We start from the raw sequence: 16,981 nt of genomic DNA, 5'->3' as shown, positions 1-16,981 counted from the left end.
AAGCTGTCTTTAAGTGACCATTTAACCCAGCAGTTAGGGTTGCCAACCTATGGTGAGGTTTGGAGTTCTCTTAGAATTGCAATGGATCTCCAGACGAGAGAGATCAGTTCTCCTGGAGAAAATGGCTGCTTTGGGTGTGTGTGGACTCTATGGCATTATATCCCATTGAGGTCCCTCCCCAAACCCTGCCTTCCCCAGGCTTCATCCCAAAATCTCCAGGCATTTACCAACCTGGAGCTGGCAACCCGAACCTAGTTAAGCCAATACTGCTCTCCAGGGTCTGAGGCAGAGGTTCCTTTTCTAGCCCTACTAATTTACTAATGGCTCATTGAGCTGCCTGAAGTCATATGTGGGCAGGATGGGAAGATCGTTCGCTGCCATATTAAATGTATGAAGCTGTCCCACTAAGTCAGATTATTGGTCCATCTATTGTCTATTCTGGCTGGAAGTGGCCCTTTCTCAATCCTTCTACCCAAATTTCTTTACCTACAGGAGCCAGAGAGTGAACTTGGGGTCTCTTAATACAAATCAGAGGGCTACTTCCCAAAGGCTAAACATCAGCTCTGACTTCAAGTGGACAGGGGGCCTCCTTGGCAGAGCCCTGGAATGAGAAGGAATGTAGAACGTGGTCCGTATCACAAACACAGGTATTTTCGGACATCACAAAATTCGCTCGTCTTAGCTATGACAAAAACCAGGGGGCGACTGCCCCAGACCTACCGTATAGGCAGATTCCAGTTTCACAACATATCGATATCACAAAACCAACTCAGAATTGCCCACAAATTTGCATCGCGGGAGCAAACTGGGTCAATTTTCTGATCAAGAACATTCTTAACAACCCAGCAGCGAATGCGTTCTACAGCACATGGAAAAACCAGGCAACATTTTTTAAAAATAAAATATTTTCCCCCGCTAAAAAACATTCACATTTTTCTTTTTTAAAAAAAAACATTTTTCCTGTTTTGAGTGCTACCAGCGTACCGCTATGGAATACCACTATCGAAAGCAGTTGTCTATTACTTCTAAAAAAGAGAGAATGTTGGCACCATTTGACCACTTGTAACACTCTTGGAGGGAAAACGAAATGGGTGGCACTCGACACCTCTCGAAATGCAGCTTTAGAAACCAACGGAACAAAAGAAACGAGTACCCAACCAGACAGGTATCAGTCTTAAAATTGGAGCAAAATGAAGTATTCCGCACTGTCACTGTTAAAAGCCCTTTTTATAATCCTACCCTTCTTCAACCCCTTCAACGCCCTTCGAAGTCCAACCTTGACAATCCCAAAATTCACCGAGAAGCTCCCAGAACACTGCTTTATAGCGATGCTGCTTCCTCGATTCCCCTTCAAGTTGTCAATGGAGCAATTATTATCAGAATGGTCCATGCGATCCATTCAAGGTTGTTTTTTTCCCCCTTGTTCAGGCAATTATTAATTTTTTAGAACATGAAGCAAGCATTTCCCCCAGAACTTCCCTGAGGTTCTCAGGCGGCAGAGTGAGGTACAGGGTCCTCACAGGGTTCCAGCTGCATTCGCAACACCCCATTTTTGTGAAGAAACCAAAGCTGTAAGAATTCCTCCGGCATCGCGTGGAATCCCGAATCCGGCAAGACGTTATCATAGTAGTGATGACTGATAAATTTCCCATGCAGGTCCATCGAAAAAGGCCAGAAACCATAAATCGTTACTTCTTCACACAAGCCCAGGGCTGCACTGACCAAGAACAGGCCCGTTGACAGCCTCTTGGCATGGATTCCTTTGCTCTTCCAGAACTTTCCAGTGTCACGTAGGAAGTTGGGGTTAGCAAAGAGCACTTTCTGCTTTGCACCAATGTCTGCTAGGGTGTAATAAACCCGGAGCGACGGCTCAGTTCCCCCTTTCATGGAGAAGGCGGGCATGTAGATGTAGCTCTGGTTGTAGACTTTAACACTGTCCACAAAGGCCTTTCGAGACCACAGAAGGTTCTGAAACCTGTGCAAAAACAGAAACAAAATTAGGAAATGTTACTTATCCTGATGGCTATGTTAGACATTTCCCCATGTGACCATATGTACTTGAGTTTTTGTAAAACATCTAAAGAAAAAAGGGGGGAAGAAACTCAATCTAAAAGTGAGCGGAAACCAAAGGGGTTGAGCTAAAAGCTAACGTAACAACAAATAAACATACTTTTATTGTAGAGTGTGCACAATTGTATTTAAAAACACAGGGTCTAAAATGCAGGCTTCCTAAAAAGCACAAAGAATAAATAGTTACAAATATTACAAACACATACACAGTTTATTCAAGATAAGAAAAAAATAAAAGCCTTTTATTCTGTGTGGCTTTGTATAAAATGTGGGAGACTATGCCATTCTTATCTTCACCTTAGTTGATGTAATACACATCCTGATATGCTGGATATCATATAGATAGGGAGATCTCCTGCTAATACAACTGATCTCCAGCTGATAGAGATCAGATCACCTGGATGGCTGCTTTGGCAATTGAACTCTATGGCATTGAAGTCCCTCCCCTCCCCAAAGCCGGCCCTCCTCAGGCTCCGTCCCAAAAATCTCCCACGGGTGGCAAAGAGGGACCTGACAACCGTACATATAAAAGACCCAGGTGTGAGCTGAAAGCCATGTTATTGGACACATGAACTAACTATATTTTACATAAAGCCACACAGAATAAAAGGCTTTTATTTTTTCTTATCTTGAACAATGTTTGTGTATGTCAGGATGAGTATTGTGAAACTGTGTATGTTTGACCACTGAGGAAGGCCTCTAAAAGGCCGAAATGTAGTGTTGTCAACCTCCAGGTACTACCTCGATATCTCCTGCTATTACAACTGATCTCCAGCCGATAGAGATCAGATCACCTGGAGAAAAATGGCCGCCTTGGCAATTGGACTCTATGGCATTGAAGTCTTTCCTCTCCCCAAACCCCACCCTCCTCAGGCTCCACCCCTCCACTGCCAGTAGTGAAGAGGGACCTGGCAAACCTACTGAAACGCATCTGATCAGATTATATGTCTTAGCATCAACTGTGTATGTGTTTGTAATATTTGTAATCATTTATTCCTTGTGCTTTTTAGGAAGCCTGTATTTTAGGCCCTGTGTTTTTAAATACAATGGTGCACACTATACAATAAACGCATATTTATTTGTTGTTACATTAGATAGTATTTAGCTCAACCCCTTTGGTTACCCCTCGAGTTTCTGAGCCAGTGGTATGTGCACACGTAAGTGCAGTCATGTCGCAAGGAACTTGCGGTGACCCCCAGTAGGGGCTATCAAGGCAAGTGAGAAGCAGAGGTGGCTTGCCATTGCCTTCCTCTGCAGAGTCCTCCTCAGTAGTCTCCCAAATAACAACTCTGCATATCTTCCAAGACCTGTTGAGATGGGGCTATACCATACCATTCCACATCACCCGCACCTGCTCAGGGAGGCAAAATACCTCAACCTGCCATGTCCCTGATGTGCTATGGGAATAATATTGCAGGCTAGCTTACAACAGAGATAACAGTTTTTTAAAGCGTTACAGTTTTATGCAGTTTTAATGGTTTTCTCTCGTAGATGCCAGAGCCCATTCCATGTATTTATTGTCCACACTGCTTATCTCATTTGCTCTCAATAAAGAAAGAACTCAATGCAGTCCGTCCTCTCTATCTCCATCAAGTAAGTTAATCTTACATGTAATTACTCGGCAAGGGGATTGAATACCGAACATTGAACTTTATGTTCAGCCTGGATGTCTCAATATCTCATTCGTTCATTTATTTAAAAGCTTTATATCCTGCCTTTCTGCCAACTCTCAGCCTCCGGAGTGCCTTTGCCTCATTGCCCAGTGATCGTTCAGTATCCAAACCATGACCTTATGTTTGTAATGACAACACCTTCAAGGAAAGGCCAGTTCAAATACAGAATACAGAATGTCCTATATCAGGTATGACCATCATCATGACTTTTAGGAGACCGTTTCTCCCACTCACAGTAATAGGGGTATACACCTTTTTTTCTGGTATTTTTTTATTTCGGGTTTATTAAACCTGGAAATTTTCGAAAAACCTGAAAAGCCGGACACAATGGATTCCGGAATATCGAAATATTTTCGGGTTAAAAAGCCTGAACCCCAAAAATAGCGGCGCTGGGCCATCCTGCTGCCTGCCGGTCTGACCTCCATGTGGCGGTCAGAGCTGACAGGCAGTGGGGCTTCAGCCTGGGGCTTAGCTCCCCCTCCCCTGAGGTCTCTGGTCATGGGGCTTGGGGAGGGAACTCAGCAGGGTATAATGCCACCAAATCCACCCTGCAGGGCAACCATGTTCCCCTGGGGAACAGAACTCTGTCATCATGTGATCCGTTGTAATTCTGGGAGATCTCCAGGCCCCACCTGTCTCCGTTCAAGCTTCACAAGGTACACAGTAATTGGTTTTCATTTCTAATCTTTCACGTCGGAGTGAAAGAAGGCTGCTTAGAAGCTACTAAACTCTTTCCCTTGCATTCATTTTCCAGTTCAGACTTTCCTTCCCCAAGCTCCTTTTTTTGCTGAAATGAAATAAAGTGAGGGAAAATGGTAGGGGACCCTCAGTCTCTCCCCCGCAAGTGATAAAGCCGCTTGGGGAGGGTGGTTTCCAGCTGAAAGGTAGCTGGGAGAGAAAGGGATAAGGGGTTTCTCTTTGTGCATCTGTGAAGAACGGCTAAGTTCCAGGGAGCTGTTCTGGCCTTGGAGCCTTATGATTGACAGCTGTGGAATTCAAGGAGTGGCCATGGGACCCATCACAGTTTAAAACGGAGAGAGTGAGCTGAGAGTCTGCTAAGCACAGACAGGGCTTGAAGCAGCTAGGTAGAGCTGGGAGTTGTCAGGAGTTTAAATCAAAGGAACACTGAGTTGTCTGATCAAGATATGGTCAGCAACTGGTTATTAAAGAGGACAATACCTCAAAGTCTGGAGAGCAAGTCCTAATCATTCAAGTGGGAAACAGCTCTGAAGGAAACAGTTATCTCTAAACTGTGTGTGTCAAGTGCCGTCAAGTCGCTTCCGACTCCTGGCGACCCTATGAATCAATGTCCTCCAAAATGTCCTAAACTAGAGAGGGAAATTACTCTGGTGAAACGAGCGATCCCTAAAGGGTTCAGGAGAAATATCTCTGGAGTCGAGAGTGATCCCAGTCCAGTTTAACAAATAAACTGGTGAAGTGGGTTTTTCCAGTTGCTAACTGCTAAAAACCGAGGAAACATTGTGTTTAAGTGAATTTGAGCGAAAACCAAACAGAAACGTCAACCAAAAGAAAGCCCTCTCAGTGTGAATAAATGCCTACCTACTCTTTTTTTGCTTGTGACCAGCCAAATGCCTTTCCTGAAACCTAGTTTGCCTGTTCTCAACCTCATCCTACATTGCTGTTGAAAATAAAACCTGCTGTTTTAAATTTTTAACTCACAAAGCCTCTTGTGTGCCATCAATTTTCATACAATCTTATTATTTTTTGAAAAATCAATCTCTCCCTCAATCCATGACAGAGTCCTTCCTTGGCTCTGTCTCACAGTCTGGCCAGGGGGCTTTAACAGAGACAGAGACCGGAGCAATGACAAATGAAAACTCCACAGTATGTCCACTCTGAGCCCAAGGAATGGTACCCTCTTCCTGTAATCCACACAGGAACATTCTTAATCTGATTCAGAAGGAAGGCAGGAAAGGTAGTTACAATCAGAAATGGAGGTAGTCATTAGGTCAGGGGTCTCCACCTTTTTTGAGCCTGTGGGCACTGTTGGAAGTCTGATGGATGCAACTACAAAATGGCTGCTGCAAGAGGCGGAGCCACACATACAGGCGAAGCATAACTGCAGGGGAGAGGTTCACTTTGGATATATTAGGTGCTGGGGAACACAGGAAGGATGCTGCTATAGTCGTCTTGTTAGTGGGCTTCCTAGAGGCACCTGGTTGGCCACTGTGTGAAGAGACTGCTGGACTCAATGGGTCTGATCCAGCAGGGCTTTTCTTATGTTCTTATGATATCCTGATACCTGTAACTGTCATGAGTCAGCCTGATGAGACCTCCTCAGGCGAGCTATCTGCCTGCTTCAGGACAGTAAAGTCAGGAATGGTATTCTACATTCTAATTGAATAAAGGGAACATTGAAAATAAATTGATTTTTGTGGAATAATTAATGGAAACAATTAAGAAGCTCGTTTTGGAACTCACAAGGAAGCTACTTCAGGAACTGATGGATTTAAATTAAATCAATGAGTACCTACATTAATGAATTAATACTTATGGAATTTAATTATCAGCTGAACAACGGAATAAATCAACAAGTTGACGGACCTGAAACTGATATAATGCTTAACAAACGAGAGAGTTAATAAACTGATCAATGAATGGGCCTAATTGATTACGTTATTTGCTTCAAGCTGAAGGCTGTCCGGCTAATCTTTTAACAATAGAGGTCATGCATTATCTGATTAATTGGTTGAATAAGCCAATAAACTGAATGCTGAATTGGCATATTGATGAATTGAGAGAATGAACCGATAATTTGATTACTGAATGAATGGATAACCTGCCTGTTGTATTAAGGAAATTTCTGTAAGAAGCTTTAATTTTGATAAAATGGTTGTAAGGTATTATTTGTTGTTTACTGTCAAAGAGAAGAATTATTAGTCGGGTGTGAATTAACCTCACAAACGGAGCCTTGTAATTATCTTAAATAAGCGTTTATCAGACGATTATATAGATGGACAGAAGTCAATATTTAGTTACTGTCACAGATATCCTAAGCAGGTCTACTTGAAAGTAAATCCCATTTTAGTCAATAGGACTTACTCCCAGGAAAGGACTACAGACTATGCGGCCTAAAAAGATTAAAATAAGGCCAATCGGAAGCAATTAGAAACAACACAGCCCTAGAGAAGAAGAAATTAGACCAATTATTAGTGAGGAATCAAGAACACTAGAAGAAATGAGAAATCAGAAAGCCAAAGAAGGACAGGAAAAGATGCAGGAAAAGACTTCAAATTAGATTTCCAGGAAGTGATAAATCAGAAAGCCAAAGGAGGACAGGAAAAGATGGAGGAAAAGACTTCAAATTAGATTTCCATTTGCATCCTGGGCTTTAGAGGATAAGAAGTCTACTACGATAAAAAAAAAAATCACTACAGCAAAAGATAAAACAGATGAGAAATAAAATAAACAGTTCTAAGGTTTCACCTTGAAATCTTTTTATAATGAATGGCAAGGAATCTTTCATGTCATAATTCATTGGGAAACAGATTGGTTTCACTAGAATAATGGATATTCTCAATAGGGGTCAAATGATAGGCCAGGGAAGGAAATGTAGCTCAGTTTAAGAACACTGTTTTGGCCTGCAGAAGCTCCCAGCTTCAATCCCTGGCATCTTCGGTTAAAGGAGAAAGGTGAGATACATACATTTTAATACATGAATAACAGGAGTAAACCTCTATAAGAGACCTTGGAGAGCAGCAGTTGGTGACTACGGTTGCCAACTGCCCAGTTGTGGCGGGCAATTGCCTGCCAATCAACTGGGCTGCCCGCCGACCAGCTGATGGCCAGCAGGAGGAAGCAGAAAGGGGGAAACGATCCCCCGTGCATTCCAGAGAAGGCTCCAGCCTCCCCCCCCCCACGCGGGCTTGTAATGTGGAAAGGAAGGCTGTAGCACGCTCAAAGCGTGCATACAGCGGGGCTAGAACACCAAAAGTGGAGTCGGGAGCACCCAGCACCACCCCCCCAAGGTAAGTGGTCCCCTGGCAACCCTATTGGTGACCCCCTGCCCCAAACAGGGTCCTGACAGCCCTGCTCCACCCCAATCAACTTTGCCCCCCCCCATCCTCTCATGGGAGTGGCTGGCCTCATGATAGGCCAGGAGCTCCCTCTTGGCTTGCTTCACTCTGGTGCTCCCCATATAGAGCAGTGTGTCAAACATAAGGCCCGCAGGCTGGATCTGGAGCCTTGAGAGCTCTTGTCCAGCCTGCAAGCCAACCAAGGCAGCCACCCCCGCCGACTCTTGATCTGGGCTGGCGAGGCATAGCCTAGCCCAACCAAGTGACATTTATGTCAGATCCACCTCTTGTAACAATTGAGTTCAATACCATACGGACAAATCTGATTTTTTTTTGCGGCGCATACTTGGTATTCCCAACACAGTTGGTTACCTAACACTCTGTGCAGAGTTAGGTCTTCATCTTATTGAATCTAGAGCCTGGATTTCTATCATTAAGTTCTGGCTGCGGTTACACTTTCAGGCTCCCTCAAATAGCCTTATAGCTGGTTTGGTTGCAGATCCTTATGTTTCCAAATGGTCCCGATTCATAGAAAGGAAAATCAACTCTTTTGGCATTGAAACAGAGGCGTTGGCAAATTTTGGGGAAGCTCATATTCTTCGGATGATCACAGGGAGAATTTGGGACATGGAATTGCAGACAATAAATGCATTATATGTGAGACCCTTCTGAGCGAGATGGAGGACATGTATGCACTCTTGTTATTATTATTATGCCAATAAAGGTGACTGAAACTGAGTTCAACACCCCTGTTATAGAGGGCTTGGTGCAGGCTACAAAGGACAGGCTTTGCTCTTCTCCCAGGGCCATGAGAGAGGTGGGAAGAGAAGAGGATATCAACCCCTCTCCTGTTCTGAAGCCTCCGAGCTCTGCAGCGGGAGGTACTGGAGGGCTCAAAGGCCCCAGAGGGGTCCCCAAGGCAGTGCAAACCCCACTGTTAGCTAAAATCCATCAAATCAGGGTCTGAAACCATGGTCTGAAGTTGGTTTACTAACCAAAGTGAGTCTTACTTCGATTCTTTATTTATCCTCGCATAAGTCATAAGGAGATATGGGAATAAGCAAGGCACGTAACTATAAATGATATAGTTACATGATGAGACATTACTGACTGCCATAGAGAGGAATTTTGCCCCCACAAGAGTCACACAAGGGTGAACATCAGCTAACAATTTAACTACTATCTCCACCACAGGAACTAGGGTCCAGTTAGACTTATAGTTTTACATGATGTACAAATATGGACCTACTGGCTCGTGTCCCAGTGCCAAAACAGAGGCCCAGGTTTCAGCAAAGGAGAAAAAGCAAAGGGATTGAAACCAGCATTTGTTGAGAAAAGGAAAATGTGAATAGTTGTCCGCAAACCCAATCTTGGATCCCCAAACTATAGGGTTGCCAACTGCCAGGTAGTAGCAGGAGATCTCCTGCTAATTCAACTGATCTCCAGCCGATAGAGATCAGATCACCTGGAGAAAAATGGCCACTTTGGCAATTGAACTTTATGGCATTGAAGTCCCTCCCCTCCCCAAATCCCGCCCTCCTCAGGCTCCGCCCCCAAAATCTCCCGCCGGTGGTGAAGAGGGACCTGGAAACCCTAGCAAACTAACAGTGCCATCCTAAGGAGTGTAGGTGGTGTAGTGGTTAAGAATGGTAGTTTGGAGCGGTGGACTCTGATCTGGGGAACCGGGTTTGATTCCCCACTCCTCTACATGAGTGGCAGAGGCTAATCTGGTGAACTGGATTTGTTTCCCCACTCCCACACACAAAGCCAGCTGGGTGACCTTGGGCGAGTCACACTCTCTCAGCCTCACCTACCTCACAGGGTGTCTGCTGTGGGGAGGGGAAGGGAAGTGTAGCAATGTAGCTACACTTTGTATCTTACCCTTCGTGGGAAGAAACTTGTATCCAGCATTTTGAGAACGTGTGATTATGTGAAATTATAAGAGGAATTCCATTGAAGGACTGATGAAAAACAGAATTTGAAACGGCCGTACCCTCCTTGTGAATTTTCCTCTTTGGAAACTTGATTTCTCCTGCATAAAACTACAAAAGAAAGAAGCAAAACTGAAGATGTATGAACTCTTCTAGAGACATTTTAAATATTTCTGCTATATTCCTTCAAACCAGTCACCTTTATGGTGTATTGTTGTTATACTGTATGTCTCATATGTTGTTGGGTTTGTTATGTGTTGTACATGTTATATGAATATGTGAGTACATTGTTGTATTAGTTTAAGCTTAGTAGCACATAAAAGTCTATTTTTGCACTTTAAGTGAATTTCGCTCCTGTACTGATTTCCTAACCTCCAGGTAATAGAAGATCTCCTGCTGTTACAACTGATCTCCAGCCGACCGAGTTCAGTTCACCTGGAGAAAATGGCTGCTTTGGCAACTGGACTCTATGGCATTGAAGTCCCTCCCCTCTCCAAACCCCGCCCTCATCAGGCTCCGCCCCCAAAATCTCCCGCCGATGGCAAAGAGGGACCTGGCAACCATATTAGATACATATAGCTCTGCCGAGGACTGCTAGTATGGTTAAAATAAGCCACGTTTTTCTCAGTATGTCTGAAGCAAATCTTGGGATATTGAAACAATATAGGCTATTGTCAGTATGTCGAAATCAGTCATTTTCTCGTACATGCTTCTTTGGGGCAAATAGGTGTTGCTCTAATTATTAGAGAAGCTTGTGTTCTCATGAAACTATAGCCAGGAAAAGAGTGATTTTACTTATCGAGAATGAAGCAATTAAGGGGAAGAGATCTGAGAATCATACTAACAGAAGGAATGTGGGAAGATATATTTACCAAAGAAATCTCTCTCTTTACCCATCCATTATAGCCATTTTCTAGTTTTATATCATTCAGGTTCAATGCCTAGGAAATTACGCAAAATGAACATTATTGAAAAGAGTTCCAGCTGGAAATATGCACGGCTGAATACATTTCATTATCCCATGTGGTAGGGGTGTGAAGGAGTGAAATATTACTGGGGAGAAAGCTGTATTCTCTCTGGAATAATTTTGCCTCTCAATTCATTTGTGCTCTTGTTCTGTTATAGAAAAGATCACAAGGACAAAGATGATCAAGGACCCAATTAGTACCTGAATTGTTACAGTGAGAATAGAGCTTGAACATAGATAGGCAATCTCCAGAGGACCCAGGAATCCAAGATCGGTTGAAAGAGATATAGCTCACATTGTACATGTTTAATTTGACTAATTTGATCAGGGAAAGTAGAGAAAGGAGAATTGTAAAGGGGTTTTGCAGACAGCTGTTACTGGCTTTCGTTACACAGAAATATAAGGTCAGCGGGGTCCTCAGGAATTACTGCTATTATTCAGCTGAGATTATCTTGTTTTACATGACCTTTACTATTCTGGCAAATGTGATACTATTGTCTTAATTTTAATGTGAAGTATAATAGAAAAGACAAGAGTCACTGGAAAAGGCAGTCATGTTTGGAAAAGTTGAGGGCAGCAGGAAAAGAGGAAGACCCAACAAGAGATGGATGGACTCTGTCAAGGAAGCCACAGCCCTCAATTTGCAAGATCTGAGCAAGGCTGTCAAACTTAGGACATTTTGGAGGACACTGATTCATAGGGTCACCATGAGTCAGAAGTGACTTGACAACACTTAACACACAAACATAATAGAAAAATTACCCCCCAAAAAGTACTAGCAGCTGCGGTGAATAATCGTGATAAACATATATGGGAGTTGACATGTGTTAGCTAAAATTATGGAAGCTATTTTGTACATTGTAGGTGTATGTATGTTTAGCAGGATTAGTAAGTATGATGGCCAATGGTTTGGCGCAGACTACAGGAACCATAGCATGTTCAGAGGCCAGTGGCAACCATGGGTGTATATGGATGACTATTTTTACCAAGATAGTTTTACCAAGACAGCCATGTTGGTATGCAGTAGAAGAGCTAAATTTGAGTCCAGTAGCACCTTAAAGGTTCTGACCTGGATGGCCCAGGCTAGCCTGATCTCGTCAGATCTCAGAAGCTAAGCAGGGTCAGCCCTGGTTAGTATTTGGATGGGAGACCACCAAGGAATACCAGGGTTGCTGTGCTGAGGAAGGCACTGGCAAACCACCTCTGTTAGTCTCTTGCCATGAAACCCCCCCAAAAGGGGTCGCCATAAGTCGGTTGCGACTTGAAGGCACTTTACACACACACACAGCACCTTAAAGACCAACAACATTTTTGGGGTATAAGGTTTCAAGAGTTAAAGCTCCCTTCATCAGATCCCTGATGAATACCGTTGGCAACATCCAAGTGGAGCCTGGAGATCTCCTGGCATTACAACTGATCTCCAGACGACTGCAGCAGCATTGTCCTGCCTGTGTTCCACAGCACCTAATTTAATAGGCCTGCTCCTCTGATCCTGGAGAGAACATGTATGCATCATGACTAGTGTCCATTTTGACTAGTAGCCATGGATAGCCCTCTCCTCCATGAACATGCCCACTCCCCTCTTAAAGCCTTCCAAGCTGACAGCCATCACCACATCCTGGGACAGGGAGTTCCACAATTCAACTGCGTGTTGTATGAAGAAATACTTCCTTTTATGTTTTGAATCTCTCACCCTCCAGCTTCAGCAGATGAACCTGCTTTCTAGTATTACGAGAGAGGGAGAAAAGCTCCCTGTCCACTCTCTCCATCCCATGCATAATTTTATAGACCGCTATCATGTCTCGCCTTAGCCGCCTTCTTTCCAAGCTAAACAGCCCTAAGCGTTTTAACCACTCCTCATAGGGCAGTTGCTGTAATCCCCTGATCATTTTCACCTTAGACCAGTCATTCTCTCTCAGCCTTTTTTTACTTCACAAGGTCGTTGCACATGCTACTCCAAGGTCCTTGGATGAAGGGCTAGATAAATAAATGTGACAGATAAGAAAGGATGAATGGACCACGGGCTAAACCGAGTCTGACCTAATCTGAAACGAAATTATCTCACTTCCTTTTTCTTCCACTCTGGGGAGAAGTCTACAGGCCCGGCCATCTCTGCATTCCCCAAAAGTCTGGATGGCTTTCTGCGTTTCATTTTAATTCAGAGAAAGGAACTATAGTTTGGGCCGAATCAGTTTCTGGCTATTCTTGTTCTCCTGCATGACTTTCAGCTGCCATGAACAATCTGAAATGTTGAACTGGTGACACTGTGAGTGGTATGAATGAATGCTGTTATTTTCCCACGATTAAGATTTTCTCAGGAAGAAGCTGAGATGAGTAAGAAAATATTGCCATTGTTGCCTCCCCACATGAATCAGATTTAGAAATGCTGCTGTCTTAGAGGCCATGACTAAGAATAAATCTCTATAAGACAGGAAGTAAAGCACTAAAAGGCTAACAGGAGGGGAAATAACAGACACACAATTCTGCTCCAGCACATCCTATATATCAAACCCGGTTCTCCACATTAGAGTTCACTGCATTTAACTACTACACCATGCTGGCAGCTCTCTAGCTCTCTAACTATCTAAGCCTTTGATCTGATCTTCCATATGCTCTTATGTGTATCAAGACCTCAACTTCCAATTTTTTCCCCCAACAATTCTGCCGTTCAAGCTACAATGGTTAAGTTTTAAGAGAGCCAGAGTGGTGTAGGGATTAAGAGCGTAGATTCTAATCTGGAGAACTGGGTTTGATTCCCCACTCCTCCACATGAGCAGCAGACTCTAATCTGGAGAACTGGGTTTGATTCCCCACTCCTCCACATGAGCAGCAGACTCTAATCTGGAGAACCGGGATTGATTCCCCTCTCCTCCACATGAGCAGTGGACTCTAATCTCGAGGACTGGGTTGGTTTCTCCGCTCCTCCACATGAAGCCTGCTGGGTGACCTTGGGCCAGTCACAGTTCTCTCTGAACTCCCTCAGCCCCAACTACCTCACAAGGTGTCTGATATGGGGAGAGGAAGGGAAGGTGATTGTAAGCCAGTTTGAAAATCCTTAAAGGTAGTGAAAAAACGGGGTATAAAAACCAACTCTTCTTCTTCTTCTTCTTTTTGACTGATGTTAAATTATGGACATGTACGCATTTCTCAAGAGTCTTGACTTGAGGGAGAGTGGCCTCACTCGGTATTACAGCTTGGCAAGCATTGTACAATTCATGCCCCCTCTGCCCGCCCTGGTGTCCATCTGAGGAGACATAATGCCACAGTCTGATCTTGACCATTCATACCGGGTCAGAACCCACAACTGGCTGCACGTCACAATTACAGCAGCTAGGAGTCGATTGCATTTTGCAGCCTGGTTTGCAGAAAAAGAAAACAACCCTGTTTCTTTTTATATTTCCATTACATCCTGTCTATTCCCATTTCTGCATCTCTGTAAGAGAGGCCTGGGTGCCTGCAAGCAAGTTGCTGAGTCAGTTAATCAGACATTTATTGATTCGGCACATAGCCAGACATATACAAAAAAAACATTAAACATTAAAACCAGGAATTCTAAGTATAAAATACACTGGAGACTACATAAAATCCTAAGAGGACACTACTAGATATACAGATAATAAGGCAGGTCATCTCAACAATTTGCGCCTAATTTTGGACTCAGCGGCACAAAATTTAGCAGAGTTCCACAATTTAACTTCGCTTTGGGATCAAGGCAACATTTAAATTTGTGATAAAACAGGTTTCTGAAAACACGAGACAAGAGTGTGGCAGCTGCAAAGTGACTTCTGAAGGTCGGAAAAATTATGAATAATCCAAATGAAGCCCTGAAGCAGTCCCACGGGGATCACGAGGCTAAGTAACCAAACATAAATAACCACTGTGTTCAGTGGGACTTAGTTTCAGATAAGTTAGCATCTGCTGGACTGCAGCTTCTCTGTGAGAATCCCTCTGGTTAGGCAAACCAGGTTGCTGTCAGCAAGTGCTGACTTCTAACCCAAACACAACAGTTCAGCGAGTGAGGAAGAGCTCAGTTTTGAACCATGGATCAGTGAAATCCATCAGCATCTCTGTTCATCGCTATGGAGAGGAGAGGTACATCCAGAAAGCCGAGAAGGAGGGGAAGGTAATGCACTGCAGTTGGGAAGGGGATGTGGCTCAGTGGTAGAGCATCTGCTTGGCATGCAGAAGGACCCAGGTTCAATCCCTGGCATCTCCAGTTAAAGGGACTAGGCAAGTAGGTGATGTTAAAGACCTCTGCCTGAGACCCTGGAGAGCTGCTGCCGGTCTGAGTAGACAATACTGACTTTGATGGACCAAAGGTCTGATTCAGTATAAAGCAGCTTCATGTACTCATGTGTTCAGTACTGTTGTAACTGAGCTTCTTTTTCCCTTCCTGTTTCTGGTATGTAAGGCTGGGTGTGCCCAGAGGCGCTTCTAGCAGGGGAGGAGAATCTTGGGAAGATTTAGGGAATAGCATTCACCCTCACACTCAACCATTCTGGCTTTTCTTCTCTCCCAAACCCTTCTGTTTTATGGCTGTCTCTTTCAGATGTGCAATGCTGACTCTGGATGCGCTAGCGCAAGCTGGCAAAGAGCATCGTACTGTCCCGGCCAATTCCAATCCCAAGTCAGTCATGCAAGTATTAAAGCGCTGAATTGCTGCCAGATTTTCTACTGCCTCATTCTTCTCCGTTCTTTCCCCAGCATGTTTGGCCTTAAGAGACCCTTCTCTGCAGTCTTATCTCTGCATACATTAAGGATATGCAATGCAGGTGTCCAGCGCGCTGGAGCTAGAATGGAATTTTGTTCTTGAGCTCTCAGCAGTTCTGTTCTTTAAAAAGTTGACCTGCAAAAAACAACCTCTCTATTTAGCTGCGGTAGTAAGTGCTCAGGGGCCAAAGTTTAGAATGAAAACCAAGGCTTTATTTGCATTACTGGCTTCAGTCTGTTTTCTCTCTAAACCCCCAAGCAGCCAGGCAATCAGGCAGACTGACTCTGGAAAGAAGCCTTGGGTGTGAAGGTGGGAAGAGGAGTCCCTCCTCCTCCTCCTTCTCCTCCTCCTCTTCTTAGAATCATAGAATCACAGAGTTGGAAGGGTCCACCAGGGTCATCTAGTCCAACCCCCCTGCACAATTCAGGAAATTCACAACTACCTCCCCCCACACACCCCCAGTGACCCCTTCCCATGCCCAGATGGCCAAGGTGCTCTCCCTCTCATCATCTGCCTAAGGTCATAGAATCAGCATTGCTGACAGATGGCCATCTAACCTCTGCTTAAAAACCTCCAGTGAAGGAGAGCTTACCACCTCCCAAGGAAATCTGTTCCACTGAGGAACCGCTCTAACCGTTAGAAACTTCTTCCTAATGTCTTGATGGAAATTCTTCTTCTCCTCCTCCTCCTCCTCCTCCTCCCCCCAACCCAACTCTATGTGTATATAATTTCAAATTGAGATGGACTGGCACCTAAAATCTAAATTTGATGACAACCTTATGGGGTTGCCATAAGTTGGCTGTGACTTGACGGCACTTCCCACCACCATGTGAGGTTGGAAGGTTCCCGGTATGCATAACTGTAACCTGAAAAGGGCTTATATATCCAAGTTTCTGATCCTGGTAGCCCTCTCAATCAAAGAGTTGTGATTTGTACCTTCTCTCTCGTGAGAGAGACCCACCTGCGCATAATGTGCAGAATCCACCCGTCTTTTTTATGAAGCGTTTCATGAAGGGTAATTAAAATGAGAAAGCGGACGTGCTGGATTGGCAGCTCCCCAAAGCGCCAGAAAGCGAGGAAGATGCAGCTGTCAGCCACGTGATGAGCAAGAGGAAATGGCAGGCAGAACAATAGATCCTCATTAAGAATGAAAGTGCTGAAAAGACTCGGATTGGGGAAGGAGATCAAAACGCAACCCTCCCAAAAAACAATGGAGCCATGATGGCAGAAAATCCCTTAAAGCTTTGGATGCGTCCTCAAACTTAAAAGAAAACAAAATGGGACAAAAAGTTTCTACATAATAGGCTTTCGCAGGGCTGCCGTTCTGCCCTGTCGGTGTGCTTTGACGGAGGAAAATCGCTGTGTTCCCCACCAAACAGGAATGGTTGCCCTGAGAAACGGCAAAGCTGATCTGGATTTCTCTACTGCAAAGGGCAGGGAGTCGGTCGTGACAATGCCTTAGAGCAGTGGTTCCCAGACTTTTCGAGCCACCGCCCCCTTGGTTCCACAAACTCAACCCCAGCGCCCCCTATCCTATCCTATAAAAAGCATTATTCAAAATAGGGGTTTCCATGACTCACTGAAGAAGATAA

The 16,981-nt window shown here is 44.3% G+C and overlaps 1 protein-coding gene and 1 non-coding gene across 2 annotated transcripts in view; one reads left to right on the top strand and one right to left on the bottom strand.

The window, feature by feature from the left end:
• Nucleotides 1–1,488: 1,488 nt before the first annotated feature.
• Nucleotides 1,489–16,981, bottom strand: part of ST8SIA1 (ST8 alpha-N-acetyl-neuraminide alpha-2,8-sialyltransferase 1) — a 98,676-nt gene continuing 83,183 nt past the window's right edge. Inside the window, exon 5 of the mRNA XM_056846610.1 lies at nt 1,489–1,975. Coding sequence (XP_056702588.1) covers nt 1,489–1,975 — 487 coding nt within the window. The remainder of the gene's footprint in view (nt 1,976–16,981) is intronic.
• On the top strand, nt 14,823–14,894 carry TRNAA-GGC (transfer RNA alanine (anticodon GGC)). Its single transcript has one exon. It is a non-coding gene; the product is annotated as a tRNA-Ala (tRNA).

The sequence above is a fragment of the Euleptes europaea genome, chromosome 3 (genome assembly GCF_029931775.1).
Source record: "Euleptes europaea isolate rEulEur1 chromosome 3, rEulEur1.hap1, whole genome shotgun sequence".
NCBI lineage: Eukaryota > Metazoa > Chordata > Lepidosauria > Squamata > Sphaerodactylidae > Euleptes > Euleptes europaea.
Note: the sequence above shows the minus strand (reverse complement) of the source record. Positions and strands in the feature narration are given on the sequence as shown.